The sequence below is a fragment of the Herpailurus yagouaroundi genome, unplaced genomic scaffold (genome assembly GCF_014898765.1).
Source record: "Herpailurus yagouaroundi ecotype Mexico unplaced genomic scaffold, PumYag 140, whole genome shotgun sequence".
NCBI lineage: Eukaryota > Metazoa > Chordata > Mammalia > Carnivora > Felidae > Herpailurus > Herpailurus yagouaroundi.
In genome coordinates, this window is record NW_024412395.1 from 21155708 (window position 1) to 21172960 (window position 17253).

General features: G+C 39.2%; 1 protein-coding gene across 2 annotated transcripts in view; it reads left to right on the forward strand.

The window, feature by feature from the left end:
• Positions 1-17253, forward strand: part of THSD7B (thrombospondin type 1 domain containing 7B) — a 1621840-nt gene that overhangs the window by 1579573 nt on the left and 25014 nt on the right. For both annotated transcript variants that reach the window (XM_040474954.1, XM_040474955.1), the window contains 2 exons: positions 217-332; positions 2499-2616. In XM_040474954.1, the coding sequence (XP_040330888.1) occupies positions 217-332; positions 2499-2616 (234 nt within the window). The remainder of the gene's footprint in view (positions 1-216; positions 333-2498; positions 2617-17253) is intronic.

The window sequence follows — 17253 nt, forward strand, 5'->3', positions numbered from 1 at the left end:
TTTAGAAAGCAAACTTAGGAAGGTAGCTCACTTTGATTTGGTTGTTTACTTGTTTTGCAGTAAAAGAATTGCATGGCTTTTTGAAGCCACCTGGAAGTTATTTTGGGATTATGTATATGCTATCCTGCCTCACCAATGCAAATAATCAAAGGTTTGTTGTATTTTGCTCACATGACCATAATTCTGAAACTCAGTGTGGTGATCCTATACCTGTAGAGTGGAGCACATGCCAGCTGAATGAAAATGCCACCTGCGGACAAGGTATCAGGACCCGCCTTCTGAGCTGTGTACGCAGCGATGGCAAGCCAGTTGGCGTGGACCAGTGTGAGCAGGTAATTGGTTTGTATTTGTATCTCACGCTAGGGGCTTTGGCTTTTTTGTTGGTTTTGGTTTTGGTTTGTTTTGTTGTTGTTGTTTGTTTGTTTGTTTGTTTGTAATATTAGTCTACCGTCTTGACACTTGGTATAAATGACAAACTCTGATTCCTTCTTGCCAAACTAGGGCTCAGTTGTAACTGGTATAGCACAGTTATACCTCACTAGTTTGAACTTAGTCAAAATGACCAGGAAAGGTTATTTTGCACTGAGGAAATGGGTTGATTAAACAATTATTTGTATTACTTCCAGAACTTATATAGATGTACATGCTAACAAACTATTCATATCAGGTGACTATAATATTTAGAGATGATTCTGTATTAGGCAGGTGATTCATTTGCATGTCTGATAAACACTGTGCCTTGCACATAAGACGAACACTGACACTTGCTATTAGAATATACTCCTAATTTGCTTAGCAAAGCCTTGCTAGATTAATAGCACAGTTGTACTTTTCTTCTCAATCTAAGTTAAAACGCCTCCCTACAAAGTGCCAGTTAGTGAGTTCTGAATTTTTGTAATGTTACTGTTCCTTTTTTTCCTGTGATGAACTGTATAGTTTGGACAAATGCTGTAGTCAAAGCTGTTCCAAGTAAGTTGCATTCCCTCCCCAACGTCAAAGTGAAAATCACTATGGGGACAGTTTAATAGAAATAAGAATGACCATATGCTGTCACACTAGAAGAATCACCAACATAGTTTTTAGAATTGAAAATTCCAAACTTTGGAAATTGAAAACACAGGGTCAGTGAACTCATATTTCCCCAGAAGCTTCCCTCACAAATTGGCTAATGAAAATTGGTACCATTTCTCCTAAGATAGGTGGAGTCCACAAGTGAAATTAGAATCAAAACCAAACTTTGCTCACCTATCCTGACTTAAGTATTATCCTATCAAGTATTAAAACATGGCTCTCTTAACTAACAGTATAGCCATAGACACACAACCACTTTGAGACCAGGCCATCTGATGAACATCCCATTTGGTGAAACTGTAAAACTGGCCAATATGGGGCAAAGTTCTGTCCACCATGTGTCAGAGATTTATTTTAACATTTCATTGAATCTGCCCCTGTAGAAGTCTGCAGGAAAAATAAATGGCCAATCTGCAGCAACTCCAAATAAGTTGAAAATGTTACATTTGGTATGTGTAATAATTTTTTTCTTTTGATACAAAGTAAGATATGAACTATTCATTAATAGAAAAATCAGTTTCCAAATATGTATGTATGTTAAATAAATGTTTAAAGAATATTAAAGAAGTCCCAAACTATTAACCTATCTGGAATATCCATACATCTCAAATGGATCATAGATCCTATATGGTAATTTCTCTTTTGCCCATGCAGCACGTAATCATGCTAAAATCATTAATTTTAATTTGGTGTGGACATTGCTAACATTTAACATGTGTTCAATGTCAGAGTTTTCCTAAATAAGCACATGGTGTATGATTTCTGTAGTGGAATTTTTCATTATTCTTTCAGTGTTTCTTAGATGATTTATTCTCTCACTAAGATCTCTTCTAGCTTGGCCATTACAAAAAGCAATAGATTTTGCCTAGATGCTGGTTTCAGAGACTACAAGAGAGAAATAAACCAAAGCACCAACTTTTCCCATGATTAAGAGTATGGTTATGTTTTCAACCTAATTGATCTTTTTAATGAGCATAGTTGTTGATTTTGTTTTTATCATTATTTTTTTAGCCTAGATAGCTGTTAATTTTGAGCTCTCTATGTGCTGTTGACCCATCCAGAAGTGCAAGGTACCTGAATTTAAAACTGAGGCATCCTCCTGATTCTGTGTTTGCTAAGCAAGGACAGATTTCTGTGGCATCTAACTGCCTACTCTCCCAGAACACTAATTGCAGGTCTATTCTAGAGTTGTGGATCTCATAAAAATAAATTTGGGCCAATATATTTCTCATTTGTGATGTAAGGACAACCATTTTCTGTGACTCCCACCAATTTCTATAAGAGAGGATATTTTTCCCTGCAAAGATGTAGAAAGATTATTATTGTAGCATAAAGGGCATAGAATAGTCTTTCCCATGAAAGGATAGTGATTTATTTTGACAGTGATATGATTCTTCAATAAAATCATACTTTATTTCCATCTACAGCGTAACTTGGAGAAGCCCCAGAGAATGAGCATTCACTGCCTGGTGGAATGTGTAGTCAACTGTCAGCTCTCAGGGTGGACAGCTTGGACAGAATGTTCAAAGACTTGTGGCCATGGAGGTACTTGGTTTCCCTATGTTTGTTTCCAGTAAACAGTTTGGCTTTTAAAAAGTTTTTTAAATGTTTTTATTTTTGAGAGAGAGACAGAGCACGAGTAGGGGAGGGACAGAGAGAGAGAGGGAGACACAGAATCTGAAGCAGGCTCTAGACTCTGAGCTGTCAGCACAGAGCCTGATACCAGGCTCTAACCCATGAACTGCAAGATCATGACCTGAGCCAAAGTCGATGCTCAACCCACTGAGCCACCGAGGCACACCCAGACAGTTTTGTTTTTAAATGTCTTTCTGGGGGTGCCTGGGTGGCTCAGTCAGTTAAGCGTCTGACTCTTAATTTCGGCTCAGGTCATGATCTCATGGTTTGTGAGATTGAGCCCTGCATCGGGCTCTACGCTGACAGTGTGGAGCCTGCTTGGGATTGTCTCTCTGCATCTCTGTCTGCATATCTCTCCCCCCCACCCCCGACTCTCAAAACAAATAAATAAACTTTAAAAAAAGGAAAAAAATAAATGCCTTTCTGTAAGCCATAAATTGACAAATGCTCATAAGGCGTGTTGACCAGTTGGAGGCAACATGAGGCTGACCTAGAGGGGAAGAGATATAGAACTTGGTCTTGTATGAGTCCTTTACTTCTAGGCAGAGGTTGCAAAACTGACTTGGTAACAGTGGCAGACACCAGAGAAGCTGCTAGACCAGTGGGACAGTGTTCGCTCAGAAGGTCATAAGCTCAACCAACCCAAAAAAATGTTGGCCTCCCTGGTTTTTGGAAGAAATATGTACTATGTAAGTATAGCTGACTCCTGTGTTGGGCAAACCCCCAAATCACAATCGCTTAATATCCTGACTGGAGACTAATTTGCCACTCACATAAAAGGAGGTGTTGCTTGCACTTTAAAAAATCAAGGGGCGCCTGGGTGGCGCAGTGGGTTAAGCGTCCGACTTCAGCCAGGTCATGATCTCGCGGTCCGTGAGTTTGAGCCCCGCGTCGGGCTCTGGGCTGATGGCTCAGAGCCTGGAGCCTGTTTCCGATTCTGTGTCTCCCTCTCTCTCTGCCCCTCGCCCGTTCATGCTCTGTCTCTCTCTGTCCCAAAAATAAATAAAAAACGTTGAAAAAAAATGGTGCCATCCAGTTGGCTCTGTGCAGGTTTTTATGAGCCAGTTTGGAAGTAGCACACATCCTTCCATCATCTATATTATACAAAATTTAGTCCCATGTTCCCAGTTCAGTGCAAGATGGTTGAGCAGCAAATGTATTCTCTAGATGGCCAGTTATTCTTAGCAACAGTGTTACGCTATAGAGAAAAAGGAGTATTACATCTGTGGTGAACAGATAGAAATCATGACCACAAGTTCCCAGGATGCCGGTGAGCAAATGATAGGCAATGGCAAGGATTGAAGGGCAACTGATACTCAGGAGCTAGACAAATGGCTATATAGAGGGCACACCAGCACTGGGCCAAAGTAGGGACCAAGACATTGTCCATGGAAGAGAGCACAACAAGAGCATAATGGGAAAGCACAGACCTGTGGTTTAGGATAGGACTCTGGTCCTGAAAAAGAATTTTAATTTCTCACAAGGTAAACGTCAGAAAATTAGACTAGGGTCCTAGGGAAAAATCTTGTTGTATGATTAGGCACTAAGCAGAGGAGATGAAGGGAAGAATTGCAAGTTGCAGGAATCATGGAATCAAGATGGGAGGAGGGTACACCAAGACCTGCATCTGACTGTCAAACAGAAATACTTGGGAACAGATTCCTAGAAGTTCTGTGACTGGCCCACTGGCAGTAGTACATAGGCTAATTTCTGAGCTACTCTGAAATGAGTGTGCTGGCATTGCCGATAATTCTCTGCCTCAGTTGGGATTGTCTGAGTAACTGTGGCAGGGTGCAGCCTGGAAAAGGGGCTCATCTGTGAACTGAGCTGTCAGATTTTGGAGAGGGTAGAGCAAAAAACAGTAGCTGGGATTTGTATTAGGAAAATGTGACTAAGGAAATTGAAAACTACTTCTGCAAAGAGCATCACTCACAATGAAAACGTGGGAGTCCAAATGCCCAATGATAACATGCCATTTTCCGCACAGTTGAGAGCCTGTAAAGAACCTCAGGAAAGCAAATGGCAAACCTTAAACCAAAGATTTCAGTGACTGACCTGCTTTTCCTCAAATATTCTGATCAGCTGCATGGTGTAGTTTCCAACTGGGCATCCACTTGAAAGTTGGGTAAATCTAGGTTCAAATTGCAGCTCTTTAGGCAGATTACTTAATCTTTCTGAATCTCAGTTTCTTTATCTATAAAATGGAATTTATGCACGCTGGAGGTGTTTTTGGTTTGAGAATTAAATGATATGAAGTATATGAACACCTAACACAGTAGTTGACACATAATAGGTGTTTATTTTATGTTAATTTCTGTCTCCATCTTCTTAGCTGCCAAGAGTAGAGAGGGTCATCGGACACTACTTAGGATCTTTTAAGGATTATTGTATAGACTTAGTCACTCTGTCTACCAATCTCATTTCTCATCCTTTCACCCCATTCAAAATCACATTATGGTCACAGCATAAGTGTATTTTAAAATTGCAAATTTGTGGGGTGCCTGGGTGGCTCAGTCTGTTGAGTGTCCGACTTCAGCTCAGGTCATGATCTCATAGTTCATGGGTTCTAGACCCATGTCAGGTTCTGTGCTGACAGCTTGGAGCATGGAGCCTGCTTCGGAGTCTGTGTCTCCTCCTCTGTCTCTGCCCCTCCCCTGCTCATGCTCTGTCTCTCTTTCAAAAATAAATAAATATTAAAAAAAATTTTTTTTAATTGCAAATTTGAGGGATGCCTGCATGACTCTTGATTTAGGCTCAGGTCATGATCTCAAGGGTTGTGAGATCAAGCCCCACATCAGACTTTGCAATGGGTGTGGAATCTGCTCCTGGGGTGCCTGAGTGGCTCAGTCAGTTAAGTGTCCAACTTCGGCTCAGGTCATGATCTCGTAGTCTGTGAGTTCGAGCCCGGCATCGGGCTCTGTGCTAACAGCTCAGAGCCTGGAGCCTGCTTCAGATTCTGGATCTCCCTTTCTCTGCCCCTCCCCCACTCACATGGGTGGGTGGGTCGGTGTGTGTGCGCATGTGTGCACTTTCTCTCTCTCAAAAAATGCAAATTTCAACAATTGTTTTCCTATTGACTTAAGAGTAATTTATTCATTAAACAAATACCCATGTGCCAGTTCTGGTTCACTGTGCTGGGGATTGCAGCACTGGGGGGAGGTAGATACTTGCCCTCTTCTCATGGAGTTTACAATGCAACTGAGCGACAAGAGACAGTAAACAAGCAAATAGGTAATATTGTATGTTGATGAGTTTGCTGAAGACATACAAATGAGAGATGTTTTTCACATTAATGATGTATTTAGTCAGAACAACTGGTTGCTCCTCTGTCCAGCAGTGACTCAGCCTGGTTATTCTACAGCTATAAACACTGCAGTCTTGTCCTCATGGGTCTCTGGGAGGTGTGACTCTTATGGGGTAAAGGGTAGCATGGAAAAGTAGAGAAAGGATGAGGTCCTATATTGCAAGCATGGTCCACAAAGATCTGTGGGATCTCACCTGTGCCTGCCTCTCTAGTCCCATCACCCTCCACTGGTGCATAGGCTCTCTCTGCTCTAATACAGTATATTTCAGTCACATCCCTGAGTGTGGAGCATCTTACCATCACTGCACTACTGCCTCCTACTACTCTTAACTTGCATGAGTCAAATCACTTGCAATGTCTGCACGTCTGAGGGGCCAAACGCCGTTTGGGTTCTTCATGTGTGAATCCCCTCAGTTCCTATGAGCACAATAGGTGGCACATCGGAGGAATTTCAGTTAATATCTGTCATTGCCCAGGTGGCTCTGGATCATAGAAGAAAGCTGGAAGTGGAAGAGCCTGCAGACTGGATCACAAGCCCAAAGGCAGCCAACCCCTGCCAGTGGCTGTTTTCCTGGCCCTCTAACTAAATGCATATGTCTTAGGTACATTACCTTAGAACGTATTCAATGCAAAGGAATCAGATCCGTTCATTATTATTTTCGTCTGGCAGTCCTAATTCTGCCACTGTACCAAGTCAGTGAAACATGACAGATCTCCGTGTCATGCTAATATACTACCTTGACAAATAAGACCCCTATTTGTAAGTTTAGCATTAAAGTATTACTTTAATTTTTCAAGCAGTTCTGTTAGTGCTGTGAACTGCACAGACCCTGGTTGTCTATTAGGAAGACAAAAACAAACAAATGAAAAAACATTTCCAAATCTGAATCCCACTATTGGAGAATTCTAGGCTATTAGAGTTTGAACTTAAATTCACCTTTTCTAAGCCAGAGAATAATAAAGAGAAACAATCAAAGGTTTCCTAAGGAAGTAATTGTGTGAACTAAGGTACCAGTGGGATTAGCGAAGGAATGTTAACTACTTGGGAGAAACCAACTTGCATAAAACACTTGGAAGTCATCTAAATAGTATCCATTGATATTCAATATAGCACTGGTTACAAATCACCACAGGTAGTTTGTAAAACTCCATTAGCATGACTTCTTGGAAATCCTTTCTTGACCTTTAGATGTCTTGATCTCCTGAATTGTCAGATGTAATAATACCTTTAAAAAAATTATTCCATAATCCTGATATCTGTCAAACCCTCCAGTGATCTAAATATGAATGTATTCCATTGTTCCTTTATGTATTCAACAAGGATTTGTAAAGTTTATACCTATTATCCTGGCACTTAACAGCATCCTCTTTCATTGTCAACAGTGACAATGTGAAAAATAAATTATATGGTGACCATGCTATTTAGATGTCTGTTCTTGAAGGCAGGACTGTAGAAGTGTATTCCTATGATTTACGTATATACTCACTGGATGCTTTCTGAGCTTCAGGCATTCTCCCAAAAGCTGAAGCTACACTGTGTATGGGACACATAAGATCCCAGGCAAAGACCCCTGACATTCAAAGTCCCACTGAATCCAGTGAAAAATTGGATGGTGATAACAAGACACACAGCAAATAAACAAGGAAATAAACACAAAAATAACAGATGGTCAGGATGAAACCGATGATGAAATCAAAACAGATCATGTGATGGAGAATAAGTAGAACAAGTGTTTTGCAAGGGAGTGAGGGATGAGGGAAGAAAGGCCACTGAAGAGCCAATATCTATGTCAAAATTGAATGACAAGGTGCCATAGCTCTTATAACTGGCATTTTCTTTAGTAGGCTGCTCTTCAATTTCACAAGCATTTTTTGACTACCTGTTATATTCCAGCCTCGATGTCAGGACCCACAAACAAAAACCTAAAAATAAGCATTTTTCTAATTTGTGCCTGATTTCAATCTTAAAAAAATAAAAAAATAAATTGAACAGTACAAAGACTAGGATACATGGCCCTTGAATTTTTAAGCACCCACCCTCAGGATGGTGCTGAGACTGCCTTTGTGGTTCCATTATACCCCTCAGCCCCCAAACTTCTCCCTGATTCCACTTAGGGCACCACTGTTCCCTGATCATCACCCACCCCTGCCACAAGCAGAAAGTAAGTGTTTCCAAAATGAGAGAATCGTATATTTAGATCATGCCTTGATCCTTGCACAGCACAGCCTAAGAGCAATAAGCAATAAGCTCTTCTGGAGCTGAAGAGGTTGGAAACTATCATTGAAAAGCATCTGTGCCTTGTCTCTTCTGAGACAGCACACCAGTAGCTGTCTTTTGTTAGCCTCTTTCCTTTTTTCCAACTGGTGGTGGCAATGGGGCACAAGTCATGAGAGGAGATAGTTTATTTAGTCACATTAAAGTGGGCAAGCAAGTTGCATGGGAGTCTGACTCCAGCACCTGTGGCTCTCGGCTGACTGCTTTATCAGAAGTTCGCACAGTTGTCTCACTTTCTGAATTCGCTGGCTGCCAGGCAAATGCTGGTGTGCTAGATGTCCTAGATGCTTCCCCGTGAGCCACACTTCGCTGTCAAACCCGCAGAACTACATTGATCTGGGGAGAGATTTTCAAATGAGCTCTTTCTCTCTTTTCCAAGTGTCTGGATTATCTCTTTAATGTACACCTGATGCTTGGCATATACTTTCTAATTGTGTTAAAGATTTCAAGGTCAGAACAGTTCGAATCCAATTTATTTCACCTTAGACAGAGACTGATTCTAAGCTTCCACTAAGGGATCTTTTTAGGTAGATTTCAAAGATCAAAGCTTGTAATAGAATAGCTTAATATTTGGATTAGTCATGTTCTTTGTTGAATTTTCATCAGTTCAGTGGAATGTAGAACTCCCTAAATTTAGCATTTCATGAATTATTTATTATTTAACCGATAACATTCTAAGAGTATAATTAATCTCAAACTGATTTTTCCTATTTCATATTTTTAATTCAATGTATATGAGTTTATATTTTTCTATTTTATGTAATCCAGTCTGACTTTGTATCTCCCAAATGGCATATAATTTTTCTGTCAACTTTTCCCTATAATGAAAAAATAATATTGTGTTAACTCCAAAGTACCACAACTTTGTGATTTCCAGCATTTTTTTTTCTTTTAAGCAAAGGTAAGCTGGTAACCTTCATTTTTAGTATCTGTATAATATGTGATCAGTGTGGTATCCTTGAGCAGGCACAGTCCAATTGCTATAACAATTGAAAATTATATCAAGTAATTAGTTCCTATGACAAGAGAATAATAAGCTAAATTATAAAATTATAGAATGGGGAAAACCAAAGACCAGACAAGAAACCAGAAGATCTAGGTTTTCAAGTTGGGTCTTCTAATGGCAAGTCAGAGCACTTTGAACTAGTCTTTGCATAACTCATACTATTCATCTGTACATGGATGAAATGTTAGAACATTTCATTTTTAACATGTATTGTTCAGTGGCACAATTACTGGAGCCAGGAGTGTTTTCGTAACTTTTACAACAGTACTATAAAGGACAGGTATAACTTTACAGGTGAGGTGATAAGCAGTTAAATAATCTGCTCAAGGTCATGCAGCTTGTTATGGAGGAAAGATTTGAACCCATGTTCAGGTGTCTCCAAAGCCCCATTTTGCCCCTTTGCCTCTGACACCGTACTTGTAAATGTTCACGTTGTGTATATGGCCTTGTGTTGAGTGCTATATCACTTTATAAAAATTCTCCTAATATATACATATATTTAAAAATAAGCAGAGGAAATGGATCTCAGATTAGAACACAAAGGGCAGGGGCGCCTGGGTGGCTCAGTTGCATAAGCGTCTGACTTTGGCTCAGGTCATGATCTCACAGTCTGTGGGTTTGAGCCACACGTTGGGCTCTGTGCTGACAGCTGAGAACCTGAAGCCTGCTTCGGATTCTGCGTCTCCCCTGCTCATGCTCTGTCTCTCTGTCTCTCAAAAATAAATGAACATTAAAAAAAATTTTTAAGAACACAAAGGGGCAGCAAGGGCTTTAAGAAGTCCCTCTGAATTTTCAGCCTCGTAAATATTTACTGGTTTCATAATCAACATTGTTGCATATTATCTGGTTTGTCTAATTGGAATATAGCTGCAGGGAGCTAATATTACTGACAGGAAATGTGTGACTCTAACAGACAGAGTAGCTGCAGGATGGCTAAAATCACTCTCTCTGCCCTTCTCTTCTTGTGTCACATGGGGAACTTCTTATTGGGGTATTTCTGCTGTATGTAAGTTCTTACAGTGGTCCATCAAATTTTGTTAGCTTTTAATGGGACTTAAATGTGATTATTGAGAGTAGAACTAAAGATAGATGGCTAGAACGCATTAACAGAGAAGTCTGGAGCTCTTTATTGCCAAGCAATACCAAAGGTGCCTAATCTTCTATTCTTGGAAAGCCTACTGCAATCCATGATACCATGGTCTTCTCTTGATCTCTAAACCTGTGGTTCTGGCTTAGCATACCTCACTCCCAGATAGATGGTCATGGCTTGGACTAGTCTGCTTTACTGTGAAAATCTTCTGGAATCTATATCTTACCTAAGTTGAGCATTCTCTAGGATGACAGGTACATGGGTGCCTGAAGCAATTTCCAGATAGGCCAAGCAATCCCTCTGTAGGGGAAACCCTTGCACCATAGCTCTGAATGCAGAACTGTTTATCTTCCATTTATAACAATGCCAAACATAGGCCGAAGATCAGTCTTTAAGTTTCAGATGGGGACCAACATTTTTACTCATGTTGTTATATTAGAAAATAACACTGATCCTTTGGGTGCCTGGGTGGCCCAGTTGGTTAAGCATCCAGCTTCAGCTCAGATCATGATCTCACAGCTTGTGAGTTTGAGCCCCACATCGGGCTCTATGCTCACAGCTCAGAGCCTGGAGTCTGCTTTGGATTCTGTGTCTCCCTGTCTCTCTGCTCCTCTTCTGCTCTCTGTCTCTGTCTCTCTCAAAAGTAAGTAAACATTAAAAAATTAAAAAAAAATAAAGAACATTGACCCCAAATCCGTGTCCATCAGAGTGTATATTTAAAACAATATTTACACTTAAATTTGGATTAAAAAAATCTAAGCAATATTTTTTTTAACTTTTTAAGTAAACTTCACACCACCTGTGGGGCTTGAACTCACATCCCTGACATCAGGAATCATATGCCTTACCAAATGAGACAACCATATGCCTCTAAGTAATATTTGTTAAGAGAATTAAGTAGTAGATGGCAGTATAAAGAGCCCTATGAAATCAACTGAACATTTTAGACAATGTAGTAAGTTTCCACTGCTTTCAGAAATTTAGTGACAAGTACTCAAAAGCAAATAAAGAGCTATCAGAGTGGAAGGTGTTAATACTATAATTTTAATTACTTTTTACTAAAGGAAAATATGAAATGTATGAACGCAGGTAGCACATTTATTGTAGAGGGTAGACCTAAGTACACATCTCAGACTTGTCTAAGTGTCCTAACAATTACACTGTAGCATCTGACACCTGATTTGGACCAGATGAGATCCTGGGAAAGCACATGCTTTGGGAATAAAATAGACCTTTGTTCCAATCTTGCTAGCTGCGTGATTTTGAAGAAAAAAAAAAAGTTTTGTATATATATAACTTCTCCGAGCTTCAACTTATGAACTGAGAGTATTAATAATTGTGTCTGAAACAGAGTCTGAGATCGGGATTCTTGTTGAAGTGATTTATTTGAGGGTAGTGGGGAGAACTGGTGTTCTCAGGGCAATGGGAGCAAAGCAAGCAGAATAAGGAAGGGAGAAGAATGAAGCAAGAATATTCTATATCATCTCTGTATCAAAGAAGATTGTGTTCACTTATGTAATTGAGTCCCTCCCTCCATAATAAAGGATACTTTTGTAATGACAGAAGGTGTTATACAATAAATTAGCCAGAGACATACGTGATTACTATTAATAGATTGGCATGACCAGCTGTTAATGAGGTTTTTTAGTATCCCCTATCTTCTTTTTCATTTATTTTGTCATCTGCTAGAATTAGCCACTACTAACCTTAGGTAGCAGGCACCAAAACCTTAAGAATAAATCCATAGGAGGAAATACTTAAAAATGGAAACATTGTACTCAGTACCCTAATTGTTGGGTGCATATCAGAAAGGATGACCATCAACTTGAGATTGGCAACATTGAGCCCCAACCATGGTCAGCCGCTTGTAGTTACTTGTCAGCTCTGGAAGACCAACCTTGCCAACAATTGTGCATATGCCTTGAAAAGTCAAATCCTATTCAAAAGAAATAATTCCATGGTGGAAATCAAACCACTCTTAAAAATTTTTTTTTCAACGTTTATTTATTTTTGGGACAGAGAGAGACAGAGCATGAACGGGGGAGGGGCAGAGAGAGAGGGAGACACAGAATCGGAAACAGGCTCCAGGCTCCGAGCCATCAGCCCAGAGCCTGACGCGGGGCTCGAACTCACGGACCGCGAGATCGTGACCTGGCTGAAGTCGGACGCTTAACCGACTGCGCCACCCAGGCGCCCCTCAAACCACTCTTAATATTCAAATAACACGGCATATGTACAAAGTGACTTTATCTACCACTAATACTGTATTTACACATCTACAGTGCATCAGGGTTTATGGGCATGTTCATATGAATTGTTCATATGAATTGCTCATATACTCTAATGAACTATTTAAGGTTAAATAGGTATGTTCTTTATTGCTCTATTATTCTTATATTTCCTTTTCTACTTTCCCCTACATACATACTTTGCACTGTTTTTCTGGGTCATATTCAAACTGTCCAGAGCTGCTATCAAAACCATAATTTTCAGTTAATCCAATGACTATGTATCAGGGACACAGAAGAACTGTTGTTTAAAGCATGCCACTATAAAGGTACATGGTGGCTGACTCCTCGTATCTGAAAGTATGGTCAGAGAACCATTGCATTTGACTCCATTTCCTTTTATGAATATAGAAATTGAGAAATATTTGAATAGTTTTGAGAGCTTTTTACTGCTTTAATTTTCCACATCCACTTTGTCAGTGGAGCCTCAGAGTAAAGTCTGAAGACTGCTGAGTTCAATGGGAGTGTAATTTGGTCTCATATACTTTAAATCTATATGCAGATTCCAATATAGGCCTCTGTGTGTGTGTGTGTGTGTGCGCGCGCGCGCACGCACGCACATGTGTGTGTTACAACTCATATGCCTCCCTGTTTGCTTTTTTTTTTCTGGAGTTCTTACCATGTAATTCATTTTCCTTCGTTGCAAGTAATTATTGCCAATTTAAGTGTAGGCCCAATCTCACTGTTGCTCTTAATGAGTTCCCAAAATTCCTCAAGGGAGGAGAGGAAAAGGCTCAGAGAAAATTCCTAGCAAACTTACCCTACTGTAATTTGGGTCTTTATTAAATTGAAAACATATTTTATAAGGCAGTGCTTTTCTCTCTTTTATAGCTTGAAGAGTAGATGAATAGAGAGTCCATTTCTATTTCTACATCTCCTTGGTACTGCTCATGAAGCATCCTGTCTATAGTTACTATTGAATTCAGGTTCCAAATAGATTCCAAGTCCCATGTCTAATACTATTTAAAAACATAAACCCAAACAAGAGGAGTGCAACAGAGTGTCCAAGAAAACTGCCCCATTTTCAGATTTGAAGCATCAAGATATGCACAGTAGCGACCTTCACTCTTACTCTGAGGGCAGAAGGAATCCAAGCTAGAGTGGAAGGGGTTTAGTGAGTTGGGACCAGGCTGAATCATTAGTAGGAGTTTCATAGTTATACCCATTTCATATCATAATCCCCATAGAATACAGGTAGAAGCAGCCAGGGCCAATTCTAGGAATGGATATGAAATAGGCGTTGTTAAAACAGATGGTTAAAAAAAGAAGTTTCAACAACCACCTACTCTATTTTTGGTACATTGTTAAGGTAGCTTATATGATATTTTTTTATTGATATAACCAACATGAGATGACTCTAAGGAATCTTCATCATCTCAGTATTTTTCACCTGAATCAGCATAATTGTGAGTTCTGAAGGAAGCCGGTCCCTTTATAAATATCAAAATATTCATGAACGAACTGACCATTTATTTATGAAGCCATCCTCCAACCAATGACCTTTCTCCACTGAGACATGTTGTGTCACTGCATCAGAGTGTTCGTTGGTCAGTCTCTAGCTGAAAACAGGGTATGTAGCCAGAACAAAGGGATACAAAATGCAATAGTCCGTACACCAAAGATAAACTGGAGTTCTTGAGAAAATTGGTGAAAAGTGAGGTGAAAGCCAAAGATTATGATGATCAAACTGCAAAAGCCAGTCATGAAACAATGCACCTTTTATAGGGTAATCACCACATTATATAAGAAGTATCAGTAGCTGATTTATCATTTGTCCTCATAATGATTGCAGGGTCGCCATCATCATCTACACGGTAGTTGACAGTAGATCAAATAAAACTACTTGCATACTTTTCAGTTCCAGAAAAAGTCCCATTTAGACTTTTATTATTTATTAAAAATAATTTGATTCCTATTTAAACAGATGCATTTTTAAGTGGCATTTTCCTCAGCATGAGTTATCCTCAGATAATAAGGACTTTTTGTATATTTTACAGAAGAGGAAATTCATGCTCAGAGGAGTTAAAATACTTCCATGCGCTCACATCATTTACAAGCTGTTAATTTGAGAGAACTGTTTCCAACTGGAGAATTTTGATGCCAAGTCCAGGTTTCTTTTCACCATACATCCACTATTTTAAAATTCTCTTTCTCTTATATACTATATCACATCGTAACTTTAAACATCTTTAATTTGGCCACATTTTCACTCCCCACCCCCCCACATGAAAATTCACTATCACCAAAACCATTTCTTCAAGAGTTTCATTTTAGGGTTCATTTTGGAACAAACAGTGTTGACAAATGTTGCTTAATTGAATATTCCATCCATTCTGATGTTTGGAATCCCAGGCAAGTTTAGACTACCACCACTGGAGATGGCAGGCCTCCTTGTTGATACCGTCTGTATTCCATGTAGCTAAATTTAATACTTACAACTTCAGGATGTGTGAAAGAGTGCCTAATTTGAGGGGCAATTTCTCTGATTATTTAATTTATACAACCCAAATCCCTGACTTAAAAAAGAAACTTAATGAAAGATAGCAAGTACCCACAGAAACCTTTTACACACTCATGCTTTCATTAGCAATATTTTTTCTCATTGAACTTTAATACTCGCCATTTAAACATGACAGTATACTTCAAAATGTAGGATTATTATATGCTCTTTGATTTTAAAATGTTTTTGGTAGTAACTGGCACTGTTTGAAAATATTATTTTTCCATTAGGATAACAAAAGGCAGAGAAATCATACGGCTGTGCTTACAATGAATGGTTTTAAGACTTGATTATTTCAGAAAGTAATAGTATAATTTTTTTTCTGTTGAATACTTTAGGTCCCCCCGCACACACACATACCTCTATGCCCAGCAAAAGGTGTATCACTTTAATAGAAATAAATGAAACGGTTCTAAAGTAATGGCCATCTGCATGTCATCAATTCAAGAACAAATTTGAAATTATTTGGTTAAAATGAAATAGAGCCTCTTTAGCTGTGATAAAGGCAACACTGCATTGTTATTATTCTTACAATGATTTATAGAACAGAATGGAATTATAATGACATTTAGGGTAGTAGGCATTTACGTCAAGAGAATACACATAAAGATTATTATAAAACTGAAGAGTATTTAAGCAAGAATTAATGTAAAATACCAAATGTATTCACCAAGTAGAGACAACATTTCATACAAATGATGTCCAAATGGTATTACTTGATTTGAGTGATGCTGGGTAGAACATCATTTCAAAAATGCATTCTCCATAGGAACTCAGCACCCAAGAAGAATGGGTAGATTCTGTTATTCACCAAGCACAGGTTATTGTTGACTCAAGGTTTACTGTCATCCAAAGTTCATTTTATCTTTTGCATAAAAGGCAGTGGTAAGTAGTTCTCCTTGCTCTCTCAACTCAGGGCTAATACAGTAACCTCTGGAGCAAAACTTCCTGGGTTTGAATCCTGTTCTGCAGCTTACTAGTTTTTTGACCTTAGACATCTGACTGAAACTCTACCTCATTTTCCTTATCCACAATATGGGAAATAATAGAATTTTCCTTGAGGGTTGTTATGATTCTTCACTATGTAAGTATTTAGAATAGTGCCTTGTATATGGAACGTGGTCAACAATTGTGTTGACATATCATCACACATTTTCAGATACCACGTAGATAATTTATGAAAATATGGATTGTACAAATATTCAGTTAGTACTTAATGTGTATGAAATACCATGTTAAGGACAGAAGCCGAAGCCTGAAGGCATAGAGAATACAGTGATTAGAACTTCCTAGTTTTCTTCAAAAGGTCTTCTCAGAGCAAATTGGTTTACTACAAAATCAATAATATTCTGGTGGCCAGTAAGAGGTCTAGTCCACTGAAAGGCGAGTCACTCTTACTTGTCCCCAAACTTGAGGGCATCTGAGAATTATTCCTACCCAGGGCTTTCAAGTGAATTCTGTGTTGAAGTCATCACTTGCTTTCCATTTTATTATTATTATTATTATTATTATTATTATTATTTTAGAAAGGGAGGGGTGGAGGAGGAGAGAGAGAAAATCTTAAGCAGCTTAGCATGAAGCCCGAAGCTGGATGGCTCTCAGGACCTGAGCTGAAGTCACAGTCAGATGCTCTATGGACTGAGCCACCCAGGCACCCCCTAGTTTTTCCTTTTTCTTAACCTATAATTCTAGAATCTTTGGCATTGACTAAAAGACCCCATTTAAATAGCCTTAATGGCATTGGCTCAACCTATTCTTCTTCTGGTTCCCCCTGTTCCAGCCACTTTGGCTTTCTGTCAGTTCTTCAGACAGGTTTTGCTACTTTGCATCTCATGACTTCTTCACATGCCCTTTCTTCAGCATGAGACACTTTCTGTATATCCTGTCTGGCTGACTCCTTCAGATTTCTACTTAAAGGTCAGCTGCTCACGGAAATATTCTCTGATTCCTTCCCAGACTGGCATATATCCCCATAACATGCTCTCAGAGAACCCTGGGTTTTGTTGTTGTTGTTGTTGTTTGTTTTTTATCACAAATACAATTACACAGTTAACTTTATAACAACAGTGGAAGGACATCATAGT